At 36.6% G+C, this 17,969-nt stretch overlaps 1 protein-coding gene across 1 annotated transcript; it reads left to right on the top strand.

Moving 5' to 3' along the window:
* The first annotated feature begins 2,567 nt into the window (after positions 1-2,567).
* LOC140932155 (uncharacterized) lies at positions 2,568-17,969 on the top strand. Its single transcript, XM_073381800.1, has 9 exons — positions 2,568-2,658; positions 8,080-8,427; positions 9,768-10,067; positions 10,644-10,659; positions 10,949-11,057; positions 12,913-13,279; positions 15,831-16,163; positions 16,542-16,673; positions 17,423-17,969. Exons 1-9 carry the CDS (start codon positions 2,568-2,570, stop codon positions 17,887-17,889), a joined length of 2,163 nt encoding a protein of 720 aa, XP_073237901.1. The 3' UTR covers positions 17,890-17,969.

Genomic DNA, 17,969 nt, shown 5'->3' with positions numbered 1-17,969 from the left:
TGAAACACCTTGAAGTTGGTCAAAAATACTCAGCTACGCGTCGTATTTTCAACTCTCTTCTCGGTGTTTTATCTGGTGATGAAGCACTGCGTCTCGTCCCTGATATATTACTTCCACGTTATGTTGAATTCCTACGATCGTATTCAACACTAGCAATATGACAAAGTTGAATGGGAAGAGCGGAAAGAAGGGAAAAAAGTCCCTTGTGTTCACAAAAAAAAATTCCCCAAGGCGCACTTATTTACTGCCTGTTGTAGCATTAAGAATTGCAAATCAGGACTTCTGTGCACGGTTAGTAATTTCACGTATTGCCCAAGACACAGGAAGGTTATACTCAATAGGAACAAACGACATAGACAGGAAGAAAATGTTCGAAAGATATATAGCAAAACCGATCGTCTGGCGTATTTTACAAGAAGTATATCTTCCTGTCTCTATGTTATCTATGCTCATAAATCATGACAAAACAACAAATCTTAACGCATTGTTACTTCCTTAGCTTGATGCATATCTAAACTGTTTAGTGTTCAATAGCATCAGTTTATACTGTGGTTTGATTAAGAAACAATGTCGTTGATGTTGGAGATAATAATAGATAACAGAAGATAAATTTCAAATTCAGGATATCTCTGATAAAAATCCAATTATCACAAAATCCAAGGACTGCTATATAGATGCATATAAACTCTTTGACATCCTCAGCTAAACAAATAAAAATAATTATTGATAATAAAAATAAACATATAATAAAAAAAAATACTCCCTTGCATCTACTACATAAAAGAGAAAGAGCTAGAAAAAAAATGAAAGTATTGTGGTCTCAGCGTTGGCATTGCAGCCTTGCCTTTCACGTTTTTGTAACTTTAAAGGAAGTTGGTCCTTAACCTTTCTCCAAAACCCAGCAAAGCTTAAGATTCATGACCTTTGAGTTTAGGTAGGAGTTAGAATACTTCCTTCCCTATTAAGAACGGGCTGACAGTGACTCAGTAAACCCTTTTTCTCCTTTACTTGTTGTATTTTAACATTTTTTTTTTTTTTATCCCTAAATCAAGTTCAGCTCTTCCCTGTGTTTTTTTACGCCCCGGCATGATAATCAACTTACCTTCTTATGACGATTTTAGAGGTTAAACGTTATTCACGTTCTTAAAAGAGGATGACATCTGACAGTTCCAAGAACTGGTAAGACACTGATCGTTACGCCAATTGCGTGGTATCAATATATTCTTGTCTATAAAAGAGAGTTTCTTCGAGTTTTTAGCAGGTAAATTTAACTAGAAGTCACTCGAGCAACCCTTGAAAATATGCGCAAATATTTGATCGCTTGGATTATGGTTCATATTGGAATGATCCTTATTCAAGGTGAGAGAACATTTATTATATTTTTTTCGAATGTTTCCAGGTTATGTTTTGTTTCGGCTAGTCGTAGCGGAAAAAGAAAAAAAAAAAAAACAATTTCGATGGAGAGGGGTATGAGGCGGAGAAGTTTCTTTATGAGAGATCGAAATCAGATTAAAACCAAGAAAGAGTTGTCGTCTCAACTTTTCATTTTCAGTTTTAAAGAACACACACGAACGCACACGAAGAATTAAAATAGAGAAAGCACAAGGCAAAAAGACAAACGTTTGCCATTTTTTAGTTAATTTGTTTAGTTTTGTTTGTTTAAATTCTCGGCCTATCAAGCAGAAGATTCGATCGGAGCGGGCTTAAGTTCGAAACAAATTAGTGAGAAACATATCTTTAGCTTTCTGTTCTCTTTTTGTAGCTACATGTTAACTCTAACAAAGCCCAGACCACAGTTAAAGAAAAAAAAAAAAGCGCCATTTAGTATTAATAAAAAGTAGCACCAAGCTTATTATTATTTGACTGGGTTACACACTTTAAGACGTGATCCAAGGTATTACGTGACAGCTCTGATAATTCAAGCACTCAAAGAACTACTAAGTATGGTACAATAAATATTAATGCCATGGAAAGTTTCTACTGAGGTCCATGAATGGTCGGGCCATGGAAATTGTAAGCGTGGAATCACAACTAACAAGTATAGGCCAAGTAAATAGTAGCAGGTGAAAGAACTGCTTAAGAGGTTTCATTTGAATTGTAACACCATAGGATTTCATCGACGGATTCAAAAGTTAGAACTACATACTAAATAAATAGTACCATGTGAACAAACTGCTGAAGAGGTCTCATTTGAATAGTAACATCATAGGAGTTCATCGACAGACTCAAAAAAAGTTAGAAGTACATACTAAATAATCAGTATCATGTGAAAGTAATGCTGAAGATGTTTCGTTTAAATAGTCAGATCGTACTAAGTATTCATCCACAGACTTTAAAGTTGGAACTAAGTGCAAAACTAAAATTGAATTGATACCACGTGAAAGCAATACTGAAAATCTTTCATTTCCGTCAATGCTAACCCTTCCGGGTTTCATCCACGGACTGAAAAGTTAAATCTGGATACTAAATAAAAAGCGCCCAAAAGTGTGCGAAAGAGTTTTTGAATGGTCACACCACAGGACCTCATGCACAGACGCAAAAGTTACAACTACATTTTGAAAAGTACCATGTCAGAAAATACTTCTCATAAGAAGTTTCGTGTGAATGGTCACACCATGAGAATTCGCACGGACCTTTACACTTACAGACCTATTGAGGGTAACATGCGAAACTAGTCTATTGCTGAGGTTTCACTAATTACAATTGTCCGCACACCTCCTTTCGGTTAGAACATCACAGCACGTCAAAATGGAAGTGAAAGTATTTTAAAAGTGGTCAGTAGCTACATGTACATCCGGTTACGAGTTTCGAAAGAACCATGTTATGTTGGCTTTCGCCTAAGAGGAAGTAAAACTTAAATTACCGACAATACATTAAAAAGGAACAACAAAAAAATGAAAAGAAAACGACATTCTAAGCGTGTCACGTACGCGTGTTCTTACATTTTCAACGAGATCGTCTCTTGGACTTTTAATCACTCAAACTATTTATGCATATTTTGGTTATTCCTTTTTCAAGCGTTGATATTTTTTAAGGTCTACGGAAAATTGATGAGTAAATCGGGGGCAGCTTCCGTGATTAAAAATCCTCTCCAACGAAAAATTGGCGACAGAAGTGGAGGACTAGAGCTAAAGCCATAACAAAAACGATCATAAAAAGCACCTGTATGTTCAGTCAATTAATTCCTCGTTTTGATGAGGGATGAGGCAATAACAATTGCTTTGCTCATGGATGAAGAAAAGCGCTGCGTGCTCCGGCCAGCTACTCCCCCGTGTTCTTTTACAAGGCGGTGTGCTGATAAAGAGAAAGGAAGGGTATTTCCTACGTTTGTTTACGCTATAAATATTAATGTATATTTTCTCGGTCAGTTACATATCATCCGCATCCTTTTAACAGTCGGTTTAGCCCATTTCAATTAGTTTCGCGTGGACGTGCCATGTCCGCTACGAAAATCCACATAAGCATGTATCCCACTGAGGCTTTATTCCGATAAAAAACGCTTAACACTCACTAAACGCATGGTTGATGTCCTTGCGGGGTGTATATAGAAAAGCGGCCTCTTTCTTTAATTCCCCGTAGCTGTCAAAGAAAACATTATTTTTTTGTTGTTGTTGTTTAAGAAACATTGCTTTTTTAAGGCGATTTAAAATGCCGCCCCCAGTGAATGTTAGCAAGGCTGTATAACACCGTTTCGAATATCGTTGAATTGAAATGGATCAAGAGAGATTGTGCAGTTGCGAACTCTTTTGAAGTGGCTATTATTTTGATTCTGAAACTTACGGATGAATCTGAACAGAACTCATGAATTTATTCAGTGTGATTATTAAAAGTCGGGTTTATATTTCAGTGAAAAAGATAAATCGCATTTTAAGATGTCGGCAGGTGCACAGTACAATTAACAGCTCATCCATTCACAAACCTCAATCAACCATTGAGTTGCCCGGGGGGGTTAACCCTTATATATGTCGGATACAATGGTTATGGTTACGTTCGGGTAGGGTTTTTTGCGCCGTTTTGGTCTGAAAACGGGTATACACTTTGCCCATTTAGATGTTGAATCGCGTACGGTTTTCGAAGGATCTACGGGAGTGTGAACGTATTTATCGTTTCAATTGCAAATGAGTAAGAAAGAAAGAGAAATATGCTAATTCAAAATGGATTTGAAGAATTGCGTTTTTTTTTTTTTTTTTTTTTTTTTTTGTGCGCTCTAATTTAAGTAATGATAAAATCATTCCTGCCTACAGGCCAGGTCTGAAAACGGGTATATGGATTTTAGAGGTCTGGTCCGAAAGGGGGTGTGGAAAAATACATTTTTTGGTCTGAAGTAGGGTTAGGATTTAAAGAACGGGGCAACACACCCCCACCAAGAATTCCCAGGAGTACCCCCCGGAGTTTCAGCTAGTTCACACTTATATTTGTATTTCACTTCAAATTAGCAAAACGTTTTATCATAAATTGTTTAGTCCCTTACCTTATTAACGCAATCGTAGAGGCCCTAATGTAAAGTGCGTGGTACTAATCCGGCCTACAAAAGGGAGCTCATTCGAAAATTTGAGCCGCAAATTAGAAAAATACCGTGCGAGAAGCCAGCAAGAATGCGCAAATATATGTTTGCTTGGTTTAAGGTTCAAGTCGGAATAATCCTACTTCAAGGTGAGACAACGCAACGATATTCTTTTAATTTTATATCTCGTCGTACCAATAATGATTGCTTTTAGATCAAGTGCTGTGTCAAAAGAGCCCGGTGAGAGAAATACGATACAGATAAAAAGCTTTCGAGTCGATTGGGAAAAGCGTGAAATCTTATGTTATATATCCTTAAACCCATATACTTAGCTCTAGAAATTTTTAAAAAGTTTACGTTTTCAATTTACCCAGTATGGGACTCCAATTTATAAAAGGTTGTATGAAGAGGAGATTTAGATTTTAAACTATAGTTTAGAAAGTTTAATTAATCTGAACAATTCGTCATTCGCCTGGGTTTGATTTAAAAACGAACTTATCAGTTCTATTTCCCATCTAAGAAACTCGCCAATCTTTGACTTTTCTTATATTATTTCAAAAGCGATGGATATCAATGTTGTGATTCTTAACTTTCTTTCTGATTGAATAGTTTCAATTGGCTTTGTAAATAACCCTTTGCATTCGAAAGACAAGTTTAGTTTTTCCGCGCACAGATGTATCTATGAGTTGAGATGAGCCTAGAGGTAGGTTGACGTGAGTAGTTAAACAAACTGTCATTAGATATCCACCATTTTCCACAATGTGATATCGCGGGATATCGCGGGACTACTGGCGGAAAAATTGTTAGAAACACACATACGCACTCACGAATAAAGAAATAAAATAAATAAATAAATAAATAAATAAATGAATAAAATGATATAAAAATGCCGAAGGGGGAGGTATATGGTTGTGATACAGCTATGTAGGCGTTACAGTTATGTGGGCGGCTGAATGAAAGCTACGAGGGCTGAATGGAAGTTATGAGCCCTTTCTCCAAACCTTTTTTAATCACGTATGCTGGCGACTTTGGTCGTTAGAGAAGGCATTCTGGTTCTTCCTCAGGGAGAAGAATCATTATCGATGGCATCAAAGATAAGCACTACTACAACAGAAAGAACCTAGAAAGAGGGATCGTGATCAAACATTCCTTTTTTGGCTTTAAGATTGGGTATTTGAACTCAAAACTACAGCATTTCAGAATCATGATGACCAGAGAAGTTGCAGTCCGTCGAAGCGATCACGAACTCTTCAAACAGCTGGAAATTTCGATTTAAAAAAAAAAATCACGTCAGAAACCTATTTACTCAACTTACGAAATAATGTGAATGTAAATTGAATGTCACGTTCAACATTGAGTGAAACCGAAAGTGCGTATGACGGTGATAAAGAAATTACTTGAGGTGGCTACGAAGTAATTTTTGGTATTTTATAGCAAATTAATTGCTCCTATTGCATTTCTAAGTTGGAAATGTGAGAGGAAAGATTTATTCGAATACAAATTACGTGTTTGGGTTACTTTCTCCCATTCAATTATCTGTTTTTTTGTTTTGTTTTTTTTTCTGTCTTTCGAAAGAGAAAATAAGCATGCCGTATGAATATTCCAGTTTCAGTTTTTGCTATATCAGTAAGCAGATCGAATTATGCAAACTCCAAAACAAATCGCTGTCGTTCAAAAAAAGGCATTTCAATGTGGCTATGAGCCCTGAAACCGAGTCAGCACACAAATCAACACGAGAAAATGCTAGCTAAAAGTAAGCATTAAAAGTATATTTCAATTTTGCTCATTTTCGTAGTAAAGAATATTTCTTATACAGTGTGCTATAATTGTTGCCATATATATTAATGAGCTAAGTAGCGTAAGGCTCTCGTAGTGACCTTGAGCGGCTATCTGTATGACTGGATGATAAACTGACCTGAGAAAGAAATAATATATTCTGATTTTAGAGGGTTGGTGGACGTCTATGTATTTCCCATTTGTTTTTTCCCTTGCTTATTCGACAATGTTATGTCAAGTCAGTTTTGACTGTAAAGTCGACAACTTTGCGGGTAGAAATCTTAATCATTTCTGTTGTTCGGCATGAAATAATGATTTGTAACAATAGAAATGACCATTTTATCAAAAATTTTAGGTGCACGAGTCCACAGATACATCCGCTTAACAAATAAAGAGGACAAATTGGCGGATTTCGATTACCGTTACGCTAAATAGGGGGCACCCCTTAAGACAGGTTTGACTATACCATAGGAAATCCCAATCCAGTAATTGCCAAATATCACAACCTATTTAGGTTACAATGCAGAGAAACAAGCTCTCACTATTCGCCTTTTTGATGATTGCTGTACTGTGAGACCGGTTCAACTTTATTTCGAGCTTAGACTTTGACACTATCTTGGGAGCAGTGTTTCTTTATCAGTGGCTATTGCGTTTTGTTTTCAAGGAAAATGGGTTCAAATTTATTCCAAAACCAATCGCTATCCCACAGTGCAATGCGACACAAAACTGACCCAGTCTCAAGCTCAACCAGAAAATGATGAATTTCTCAAGTAGATTAGAGCCTGGGTTCTAAGCCATTAGTTATTTTTATGTACACTTTCCAGAGAAAGCCATTTTTAAAGACATCCGAAAGGAATTATAGTTGGTAAAGTAGACTACACCTAAAAAAAAAAATAATAACATTTCATCGACCACGCCCTCTTTTTTTCGAAAATTATATCGACCGATGCCCACCACTTGCTACGCGTGTAGCGACAGTTCCTTTGTATCAAAATATTGACCCTACAAAGACAACTGTCTACGAAATAGGCTCGGAACGGTCCGAAACGTTACAATAGGTGCAATTAGTGTTTATTGACTAGTGCCAGTCTTCCTCTTACTAAACTTTTCGTCAGGAGAAAGACGTTTAATGACCTCGTCTCATTTCAATTTTTTTTTTCTTTTCACAAGAAGACTATTAGTAGCCACTGTTTGGACCTACGAAAGGAAAACTGTTTACTCTCTATATAGTGGGCATCTCGGCCCAAAGGATTTCTCCGTAAAACAGGGCGTAGCTGGTCACGGAAATCCCCTCCCTTAAAATTCTGAGAAACCTGTAAAGAACTAGGCCTTAATCTACTTGAGTTTCCATATGTAAGTGCCATCTTTATCTTTAAAGGGAAAGTGCAATCAGCAGTGCTTACAGTATCAAAATTTCTATTTCACTTTAATTTATTTCATAACAACTTTATTTGTATGAAAATAGATGAGTGCAGAAAGGTGACAACAGAGACAAACTGAATCATCGTAAATAAAAGGTTTTCTCTTTCCTATACAACTGATACATGGATGGCGGGGCTCTTATAATTAATTAATCTCCGCACATGCAAAGAGGGCTAATAAACATCAGTGATGTGTTGTTTAGCATATCATTTTGCCTGGCTGTCCATTATTATTCTCAGTATTTGTTATTATCTTTTTTATTCAAATTATTTATTTAATTTCTTCCTTTAACTATTTTTTATTTAATTTTTTTTTACGATGGAAAGGTGATTTAAGGACCAAAAGTTAAAATGTCGGACTAGATCCTTTTTGTTGAGGAATATATACTCCATTTGATATCATATCTTTTTTTGTTGCAGGATTTACTCCAACAAGCGCTTTGTCAGCAAAGATACAGGCTGTTCCACTGAATACAAGTTACAATCCAGGAGAAAATGTGACCCTGGTCTGTCTAATACAATGTAATTGCTCCGCTGACGTCATCAACTGGTATAAAGATAACAATCCAATCAGAATTCAAAACGACGTCAATTCACTGGAGAGCGATGAAATGCCGCTTTTAAACATAAGCAGACATGACGCTGGAAAATACAATTGTACGGCTTGGAAAAAACAAGAATTTGCTAGTGACGAGTTCAATCTTCGTGTAAACAGTAAGTCGACAGGCAACTAATTTAGTTAGTAGACGGAATGATGTCACTGAGGATAATCAGGAAGAGCGCATTATCTCCCAGAGTAGTCAATCGTTAAAAATTGTGATCGATTTATCAATCGATAAATCGATGAAAATCGGCAAATCTGATTTGATTGACATCGATTGTATCGATCAATCGGTAGAAGTCGATGACACACTCGTTTTGTTCATCGATTATCTCAATGCGATTTTTACCGATTTAATCGATTTATATCGGAAGATTATCTGTTCTTTAATAAATGAAAACTGAATTAATGCAAACAGTAAATGTATTGACAACTGAGCTGCAATTGGGAGTCGAAGGATCAAGCGATTATCATTTTTTCATAAAAATCTTTAAAATATTTTTTTTTCTTTAAGACCAGGTTTAAAGTCTTCTGGTGGCTTATATTGGTCAGGTTTGTAAGCGCCCAATTTGTCATAATTAAAGATCTGCCACCCTTTCAAAAACAACGTCAGTGAATTTCCAGTTGTGATTACATACTGGAGTAATCAATAGAGAAAAATCGAAATCGCTAAAAAATCGTCCGCAATCAAGTGATTTTTATCGATTGTTAACAGAAAACAATGAAAATCTTTCAAGGGAGATCTTTTAACCTGAATTTCAGAAATTCCTCCAAATCGTACCCTATCTATTATCTCTATTCAAATCGAAGGGATGTCTGAAATTTAGGCTAGGAACTCTTTATCTCAAAGGTTGTATTTCTCGTGATACCTTCTTGCCAGGACTGAATGTAGTTAAACTAAACCTAAACTTGTTATTATGAACAAAATAATGGGTTTTAGAAAGAAGCTTGCATGCGCGTGTAATAGTTTCCACATTTCTCACTTTCATGTTTGTCGAACATTTGTTACTCATGGCTGTGTTTTCTCAGCTGTACTTTCTAGTAACTTATGCCAAAACTGACAACAACAATGGCGGACTTCCGTAATAAATCATTAAAATCATTAAAAAATCGATAATATCGATTTGACACAGCAATTTAGTTTATCGATTTTCATCGATTTCCGGTAACAATCAATAAAAATCACATGATTGCTACCGATTTTTATCGATAACTATTTTCATCGATTGACAAGGCCAGGATTTTATACAGTAGACACCCGCTGTAAAGACTTAGTGGATTAAGGACCCCCTGGCAGAAATTTGTCTCCTTAATACCTCAAAAAACAAGAACCTGTTTAGCCAAGCAAGTTGTTTACTTGTAACAAGTAAATTACTTGTATAAAATGTATACAGAACAAACTGAATTTTATTCATTTCTTTTCGTTTCTTTTGTTTTTGATTCTTTTTTGTTTTTATTTCTGCAATAAAAGGTGCACCTCGTATAGTAAGTTTACCTGAAGAGGTTATAGTTCTGGAGGGTGAAGAACAGCTGATAACTTGCCAGGCGGATGGCTGGCCTCGACCAAACATGGCATGGAAACATAAAGACTCCTACCTCGGAAATGATACACGATATGAAATCAGGAGAAATTTGACATTGAATCAAGTAACTCTGGTGATTAAATTCGACGACGACCTTGATGAAGCCTATTACACTTGTGAAGCAAGTAACGCTTTTGGGATATCGAGTAGCACTGTTATGGTTACGTTCGACTACGGCTTTGGTAAGTGACACGGTAAAAAATCACAGCCGATGTGTGTGTGTTTTTGGCAATTTTACCTTCCGTGACGTTTTCTAACAAGGGAAATTTTAAAAAAAGCTAGGACAAGAGAACCTGACTCTACTTGTCTTGAAATACTGCTGAAGGAAAGTCAAAATATTCCACTTATTCTTATTATCATTACTATTATCACTATTTAAAATTGAAGGCAAGACTGATCGGACGGCTAAGGTTTACAAATTTATTTGCCTATTAATATTTCGACTTGGCAAAACTTCTTCGTCTTCATCAGGGTCTGGAAAAGCTGATGAAGACTAATTTTGTCTAGTCGAAATTTGGGGGGAATAAATTTGTAAACCTTAGCCGTCCGATCAGCCTTACCTTCAAATTTAAGTGTTATTTTATATTGCTGATCCTGATCTACGACAAGATCTTGCTTTTCCTCGCCGCTGTTTGTCCAAGTGGTCCTTGCAGAAATTGTTCACTATATCATCACTATATCATTATCGTTGTCGTTATCGTTAGTATTATATTGGAGATTCACATAGTGGTTTGAGGTTGTGATTTGGCTTCTTTAAGGTTCTTTAAGCTCTGGGTAATGAAAAGTTCTCTAGCGAAGACAATAAAAACCCGACAGTTTGCTCTATCTCGCTTCTCTATACATTGCCAGTACTTTTCAAAGTATTCTTATTTGGTTCAGGGGGCCCGTTTCTCAAAATTTTTTTTTTCGACCCCAGAATCAAATAATATTAAAATCAGATTAAAAAGAATAAGAGCGCAGGTCCTAGCTGACAAATCAGTCCATTTTGTTTTGTTACTACGGACTTCTTTTACCGAATAATCCTCGTTTACGAACATATTTGTTCCGTGCAGCTCCTTCTTAGCTTTGAAGACTGCCTCACGATCCTTGTAATTGAGAAACCGGGCGACAATTTTGCGAGGCTTGGAGTCAGAGCGAGGTCTACCAACACGATGAGCCCTTTCTATGACAAAGTTGGTACCGACTTCAGGCATGTGATTTGAGATTAGGTGTTTGATTTTGCTTTCTGATTCCTGCCAAGTTTCGTTTGGTGACTCAAGAATTCCCTCAAAGCACAAATTATTTCGCCTTGATCGCGCGATTTTCGAGGTCATCTAGCTTGCTTCCTAGGTCCTCGATTTGTACTTTGACTTCCTTTACTCTGAGGTCAAAGGTTATTAGCTCCTCGACTTGAGCTTGTGTGAACTCTAAACTCGATTTAACACTTTGCACATCTTTCATCAAGTTGTCAATTCTAGTGTTGACAGAATCCATGAAGGCACTAAGAAACACTTTTAAAGTTGACTCTTGCTGCTTAAGCAACTCTTTCACTAGTTTAAGGGGCATTTGGACATCGTCTTCCCCAAAATGTCCACGTTTTGAATCAGAGGACGTCTTTGAGCGTGTTGCCGCCATGATTATGCAAATCTATTGAAAGCTTTGTCTTAAATGTAAACAGTAGTAGCTTTTCAAACCCGTTAATTAAAAGTCCTTTCTAGAAATGGGCCACAGGTCCATAGAAAAGCTTATTTTAATGGGCTTCTTTGTTCGTTTGTTTGTTGTTGTTGTTGTTGTTGTTGTTGTTGATGATGATGACTTTTTAAGACTCTAATGATAATAATGATAATAATAATAATAATAATAATAATAATAATAACTTTATCTGTAAAGCGCTTAATCAATAACTACTGTAAGCACTTAACAGTGTTCAATAAAAATATAACAAGATTTAAGGTCCTAGAGATACATATATACAATCAGTAACTATTCTTTGCAAGAGTTCGAAGTGCGCAGCAATCAAACTTTGGTCATTACAATTAAACCTACTCATATTAAATACTCTGAATCAAGAGAGGATAAAGGGGAAAGAGAAGGCATCCCCTATACACACCCTATTCCACAGGTAATTCGTCTCGAGTTATTTTTAGAATCGGGATAAAGTTCCTTTGCGCGGTGCGTAGATGTTTCGCGAAGGTTTCGCATGACTAAACGCCGTGCAAAACATGTCGGGCGAAAGGCAATGAAAGCGTAAAGAGATCGAGAGCATTTCTGAATATTGAAGCGAAATGAGTCGGCACTCATCTAGGAAAAGGGAATCGCTGCACTCTTTGACAACCCGTGAAATCAGTTTAACTCGAAGTTGTCATAACCGCAGTGCTTTAATAAAATGAGAAATTCCGCTGGTCTATTGAAACCGGTCGTTTGTACAATAAAGCAAGTAGGAGGTCAAGTGTTATTTTTGTTGAATAATAAAAGACTAATAAAAGAATAAATATCAAACCAGAAATTGCTCTCTTCAAACTGATTTCCCTGCTGTACTGTTAGCTCTATACAGAAGAGGAAGGGCGATTCTTTTTTAATTTCCGTTTTCGCTGACACAGCTTTAGCAGAAATCTCTCTTTAGTCCTTTTCGTCGACAAAACAAATAGCAATTTCGCTCTCCGCGTCTTCTCCCAGTTTTTCTGCGCCAATTCGTGAAGGACGCGTGACTCTGAGCATGGCTCATCCACGCGGAACACATTCGCGCTATGTGATTGGCTGTTGTCTAATCCCTCTTGGGGTCTATGGTCTTAAAAATAACTCGAGACGAATTACGTTACCTATGGAATAGGGTATGTATGGGGGATGCCTTGTCTGTCCCCTTTATCCTCTCTTGTCTGAATGTAATACTTTAAACGTACTAATAATCATAAATACTTTAAAATGTGTAAATAATCAAACAAAATATAACTAATCTAATTTGGAGGCTTGTTTAAATAAGTGCGTCTTCAGAGCCCCCTTAACTGGCATTTACGTTTGCACAGAGTCTGCTATGTCTGACATCCATAGCATAAGCTTTCCCTTATCGATTTTTCAGAGCCCGAAGAGCTGTCCGGCGAAATGCTAGTCAGGTCTCCCAGCGAAATGCTAGCCGAGTCTCCTCACGTCATTGCCAACAAAGGTAACAACGTCACCCTGACTTGCAAAGCCATTAACATCAATGATCCTTATAGTGCAACGATCTGGTGGACATTCAATGGCAAGCTATTAAACAGCCATAAGTCACGGTTTACAAAGGAATCCATTACCAACTGGACACTGATGCTGGACATTTACAACGTTTCTAAACAAGACGCTGGCCAGTACCGATGCGTCATATCCGAGTGGAGTGGAGCTTCTTACATGAATACCATAACTTTGATCGTGGAAGCAAAGGGTAAGATAAGCCCGGGTGATACTTTGTACAATTTTCTGTTTCGGCGGCTTGAGACCTAGTTCCCGAAAAACCACATTCATGTTAACACACCCACTATACATCAGTTTTCAAACAACAACAACAACAACAAAAAAGGACTCTGGATGGTTTCGTTGTGTTTTCCGTGGTACCTAAAAGTTATGACTGGCTACGATTTAGATGCCATTTCTATTTTCTATGTTACGCCTAGTACGTTTGAATTCATACGTATTTTTGAGAGGTGTATGTTTTTTTTTTCTCTCCGAGCATCTTCAAATCAAATTCCTGTAAATGCTCCTGTGAATTTCTGATTACAATTGCAAAATAAATTAAAGATAAATTTCTGCTAAACAATGAGTGCTTTTTTTATGTTAGTCATTTTGAATTAAAAAAAAAAAAAAAAAAAAAAAAACGACGTCAACTGCTTTACCACCAAGTTCCGCTTCCCAACTTTTATTTACGATATCCCTTTCACCAAGAGATAATAATGGGATAGAGAGGAAAACGCCCAGTCTGGCCCATAGAGTATGTGAGTTTCACCAAGGTTATTTTTAGAACAACTAAACGCTTGAATTAATCAAAATTTGCTTCGCGGAGAGATCCGCAAACTTTAATTCACTGTTGTCAAGACAATTCAACAGTCGCTATTACAACATTCTGCATTTTTGCCTTGATGCAGACGCGCGTACTGATTTGATGATGTTTCAAACAATCGATTAAAAATCGCAGACGCCCAAGGAATTTGACTTCCGGTTAAGGTGGCTCGACTGGATTTTTTGGGTAGATACTTCCCAAGTTTGAGCATGAGTAAAGATATGGGCAGAAGGTTACCACAACTATGTTATATAAAGATAAAATTTCTTATTATCTGGGTTTTAGTGCAATCGGAGTCGCCATGGCTACGTAACGACGCCATTACGTTTTTTATTTATCTTTGCGTTTCTTTGTGCCAGGAGTTTTTTTTTTTTTAGAAATCGGCTTAAGGCAGTTTGTACCTGTCATAATTGCCTCAATTATGGAAAAGTATGAACAAATTCTATCAGAGTGTTCTCGAAATATTTTTAAACAAAGTTTTAAGCATCATAACAACAGTGAAATGGCATGCTATCCACACAATTAGCATTTTTTTTTTCTTTTTTAAGAAAAAGATCAGCTTTGCAAGCGCGCCTTCATCTCATAGTGGTTTGATTCCATTGTACAAAAAAAAAAACAACAACAACAACAAGAGGGGAATTGCTCCGGGCGATCGCGAGTTAGAAGAATTTTATTAACTTGCATTTAGCTGCTTTTGTTACAGTTTTTGCACGTAATTTAGTCCATGGCTACAAAATTCGAGTTTTTTAAAAAAACCGCTCGATTAATTTTTGAAAAATTTGACAACCCCGAGATCAATCGTCAATAAATATACCCTGCAAGTTTCAAGGATACTGAAAACAGGGAAGGCCTTTTAAATAGGGCCTCAAATATAACCAATTCCTTCCCCAGAGTTTGTGGTTACAAGAGAGCGTCCTCATTATTCACTGGCATTGTTTTCAAGTTTCATATGCACGTGCACATTTAGCAAAAATAAATAAATTTGCATCACAAAGAACTCTTGATTACTTTCCGAAGAAATATCCGGAGTATGCTAATAACTGGCTCTTGTCACAGATAGCTGTAAGAGCCGAAACGGTGAACGTCAAGCTCATCGTGTAGGATGCACTACTTAATTATCTTACTTGGGTTATAACATCACAGAAACTCTTACAAAGAATTGCTGTCAAGTTATAATATATCACTAATTTCTTTACCCGGTTATTAGCATATTCCGGGGATTTTTTTTGGAAAGTCACCGAGGGTCCTTTTTGATGCAAATTCTATTTTTTACTAGTTGTGCACGTGCATATGAAACTTGAAAACAATGCCAGTGAATAATGAGGACGCTCACTTGTAAGCACAAAATCTGGAGGAAAAATTGGTTATATTTGAGGCTCTATCTAAGAGCCTTTCCTGTTTTCAATGCTTTGAAACTTGCAGAATATATTTATGATGATTGATCTAGGGATTGTCAAGTGTATGAAAAAATTCATCGAGTGTTTTTTTTTTTAATTTGTAGACATGGACCAAATTACGTGCAAAAACTGAAACCTAAGAAGCTGAATGCAGGTTAATAAAATTCGTCTGACTCGCAGTTTTTAATGGAATTAAACCGCCATGAGACGAAGCTGCATTTCCAAAGCTTATCGTTTTCTTAAACTATTAGATAATTGTGTGGATAGCACGCTATTTTACTGTTTTTCTGATTCTTAAAACTTTGTTTCAAAATATTTCGAAAACGCTTTCATAGAATTTGTTCAAGCTTTTCCATAACTTTACTCATGCCGACGTAGGTGATGCTCAAACTTGGGAGGTATCCCCGCTTATAAATCCAGACGAGCCACCTTAATACAACCTCTAAAAATAACTTCAGTGAAATTGACATACCCCGGCCAACTCCCTAAGAGACTCATTACCCTCTCTTATTTTCACTCAAATCGAAATTGGACAACTTTAGATGGTCTTCAAAACATTTCTGCGAACTGGAAAACAGTGAAGGCGGCAGCCGGAACAAGCGCCCAGCTCATGTGTCAAGCTTTCCATTCCACCTTTATTGACGCAAACACGTTTTGGCTGTTCCAAGGCGTTATGTTAAACGACGCACTGGGCGCACGCTTTAAGATTGGTGAATTCCGTTGGAAAAGCTCTAATTTCTCGCAGACAGTTGAGATGAAAATTGAAATCAACAACCTATCAGTCTCAGATTTTGGCAGCTACAGCTGTGCAATTAACACTACCGCTGGTGTTTCATCAGAATTAGTTTTTCTAGAAGTGCAAAACGAGGAAAGAGGTAATGTACTGTATGTCACTTATTTATTTATTTATTTATTCATTCATTTACTTATATTTTATTTATTTATTTATTTATTCATATTTTTTATGTTTTAATGTATTTCTGCCTTACCTTTTCGCCTATTGACAAAAAAAAAAAAAACAAAAAACAAAAAAAAAACACTTCATTAAATCTTTTATGAAATTCTGATCTACTTGACTTTTTAAGTTGAACAAAACATTTAACGAATTTGAGATGTTTCGTGGTGGTTTCATTGGAGGCCACAAAGCAAATTCTTTTTTTTGTTGTTGTTTTTACCGATCCATCACACATTATGATATTTTGTGTGTAAGATTCTTCCTTCATTAATTTATTTATTTGTGTTCTTTTCTGCAGAGGGTGGCAAAGAAAACTCTACAATGTTTATAATTATATTCCCTCTTGCCGCTGGTGGACTACTCCTTGCACTTTCAGGCATGATCATTCTACGAAGAATGCAAAAAAAGCGCCGAGACCTGAAACTTCAAGGTATTTCGACGGACTGTTTTTAGCGCTATTTGTCGATCCAAGTTAGCTATTTTTCTGGTGGAAATGTCAGATTCTTTATCACTTTGAGTGTTTGTGACGGAACGTCAGTGATTTAGGGGTATTGCTCAGTGCATTTGTTGGAGGAATAGAGAGAGTGATAGATAAATAAATAAAACAAATAATAATAATAATAATAATAATAATAATAATAATTGTTTTATTATTCATTTAAAATAAGTCCTAGAATAAAAAAGCGTAGACGGCTTAAGTCCAGCGATGTTAAATTCATCTTCGATGATGAATGTTTATCGGCAACTTTAGGAGATAAAGGGTTGTTCAGGCCTTCAAATATCCTCCAAAAGAATTTGTATCCTTGCTATGTTGTTTGCCTTCTTCTTCCTCGTGAAACGAGTACAATGTTCCGCCATTTTGCAGTAACTATGAACACAACTCAACTTCGTCTCCAGGTCTTCTCGGTTAGTGGTTCAATAACCTGGCAATTTGGCTGCGCAATTGCTGTCATTTCTCACATATCGCAAAATATCCTATTTACATTTAATTTCGCTTAAAAAAACTATTCAGTGAAAGCAGTATTTACAATTCCTTTTGATTAAGCAATAATTATAATATTGAACAATAATAATAATAACAATAATAATAATAACAATAAAATTCTCAACTATATTTATAACTTGTTTTTTAACATTTTTGACGTTGAATGTCTCTTAACATATTGCTTTGTCTTTCAGAGAAAGCAGCAGCGGGAGAGTTCACTTATGACGTGTTTGTGACATTCAGCAGCAAAGACCGGCAGTGGGTATCGACTAAACTCACCCCTCTGTTGGAAAGCCATCGGCTGAAGTATTGTATCCACAGCCGTGATTTCGAATTAGGGAGAGCATTGGTCGATAACATGGCAGAGAGCGTCTATTCCAGCCGCAAAGTCTTGGCAGTTCTGTCCAAAAACTACTTGGACAGTAAGTTCTGCAGGGGTGAGCTTGAGATGGCGTTGTATCGAAGCAACGTTGGCCGGGACGGTTCCTTGTTAGTGGTAACAATCGATGGGATAAAGAAAAACAAGCTGCCCAAAGCCTTGAGAGAGAGCACCTTTGTCGATTACCATTCGGATACTGGGCGTAGTTCATGGGAGAAGAAGCTGTTACGGCTCCTAGTTCAAGAGGATAACAATCAAAATGTTTTCAACACAAAACTATGAGATTTAAAAAGAGGACTTAACGAAGTATTATGTTTAAAATGCAACCCTAAAGTTCCTATAGTGATGTAGCTTTGAGAATT

The sequence above is a fragment of the Porites lutea genome, chromosome 3 (assembly GCF_958299795.1).
Source record: "Porites lutea chromosome 3, jaPorLute2.1, whole genome shotgun sequence".
NCBI lineage: Eukaryota > Metazoa > Cnidaria > Anthozoa > Scleractinia > Poritidae > Porites > Porites lutea.
Note: the sequence above shows the minus strand (reverse complement) of the source record. Positions and strands in the feature narration are given on the sequence as shown.

What these genes read in the sequence shown, in the direction of transcription:
- LOC140932155 (XM_073381800.1), top strand. Translation starts at nt 2,568, where the DNA reads ATGTCAGAAAATACTTCTCATAAGAAGTTTCGTGTGAATGGTCACACC. An exon ending in CACTTACAGACCTATTGAGG is followed by an intron (nt 2,659 to 8,079) that starts GTAACATGCGAA and finishes CTTTTTGTTGAG; the next exon opens with GAATATATACTCCATTTGAT. An exon ending in TGTAAACAGTAAGTCGACAG is followed by an intron (nt 8,428 to 9,767) that starts GCAACTAATTTA and finishes TTATTTCTGCAA; the next exon opens with TAAAAGGTGCACCTCGTATA.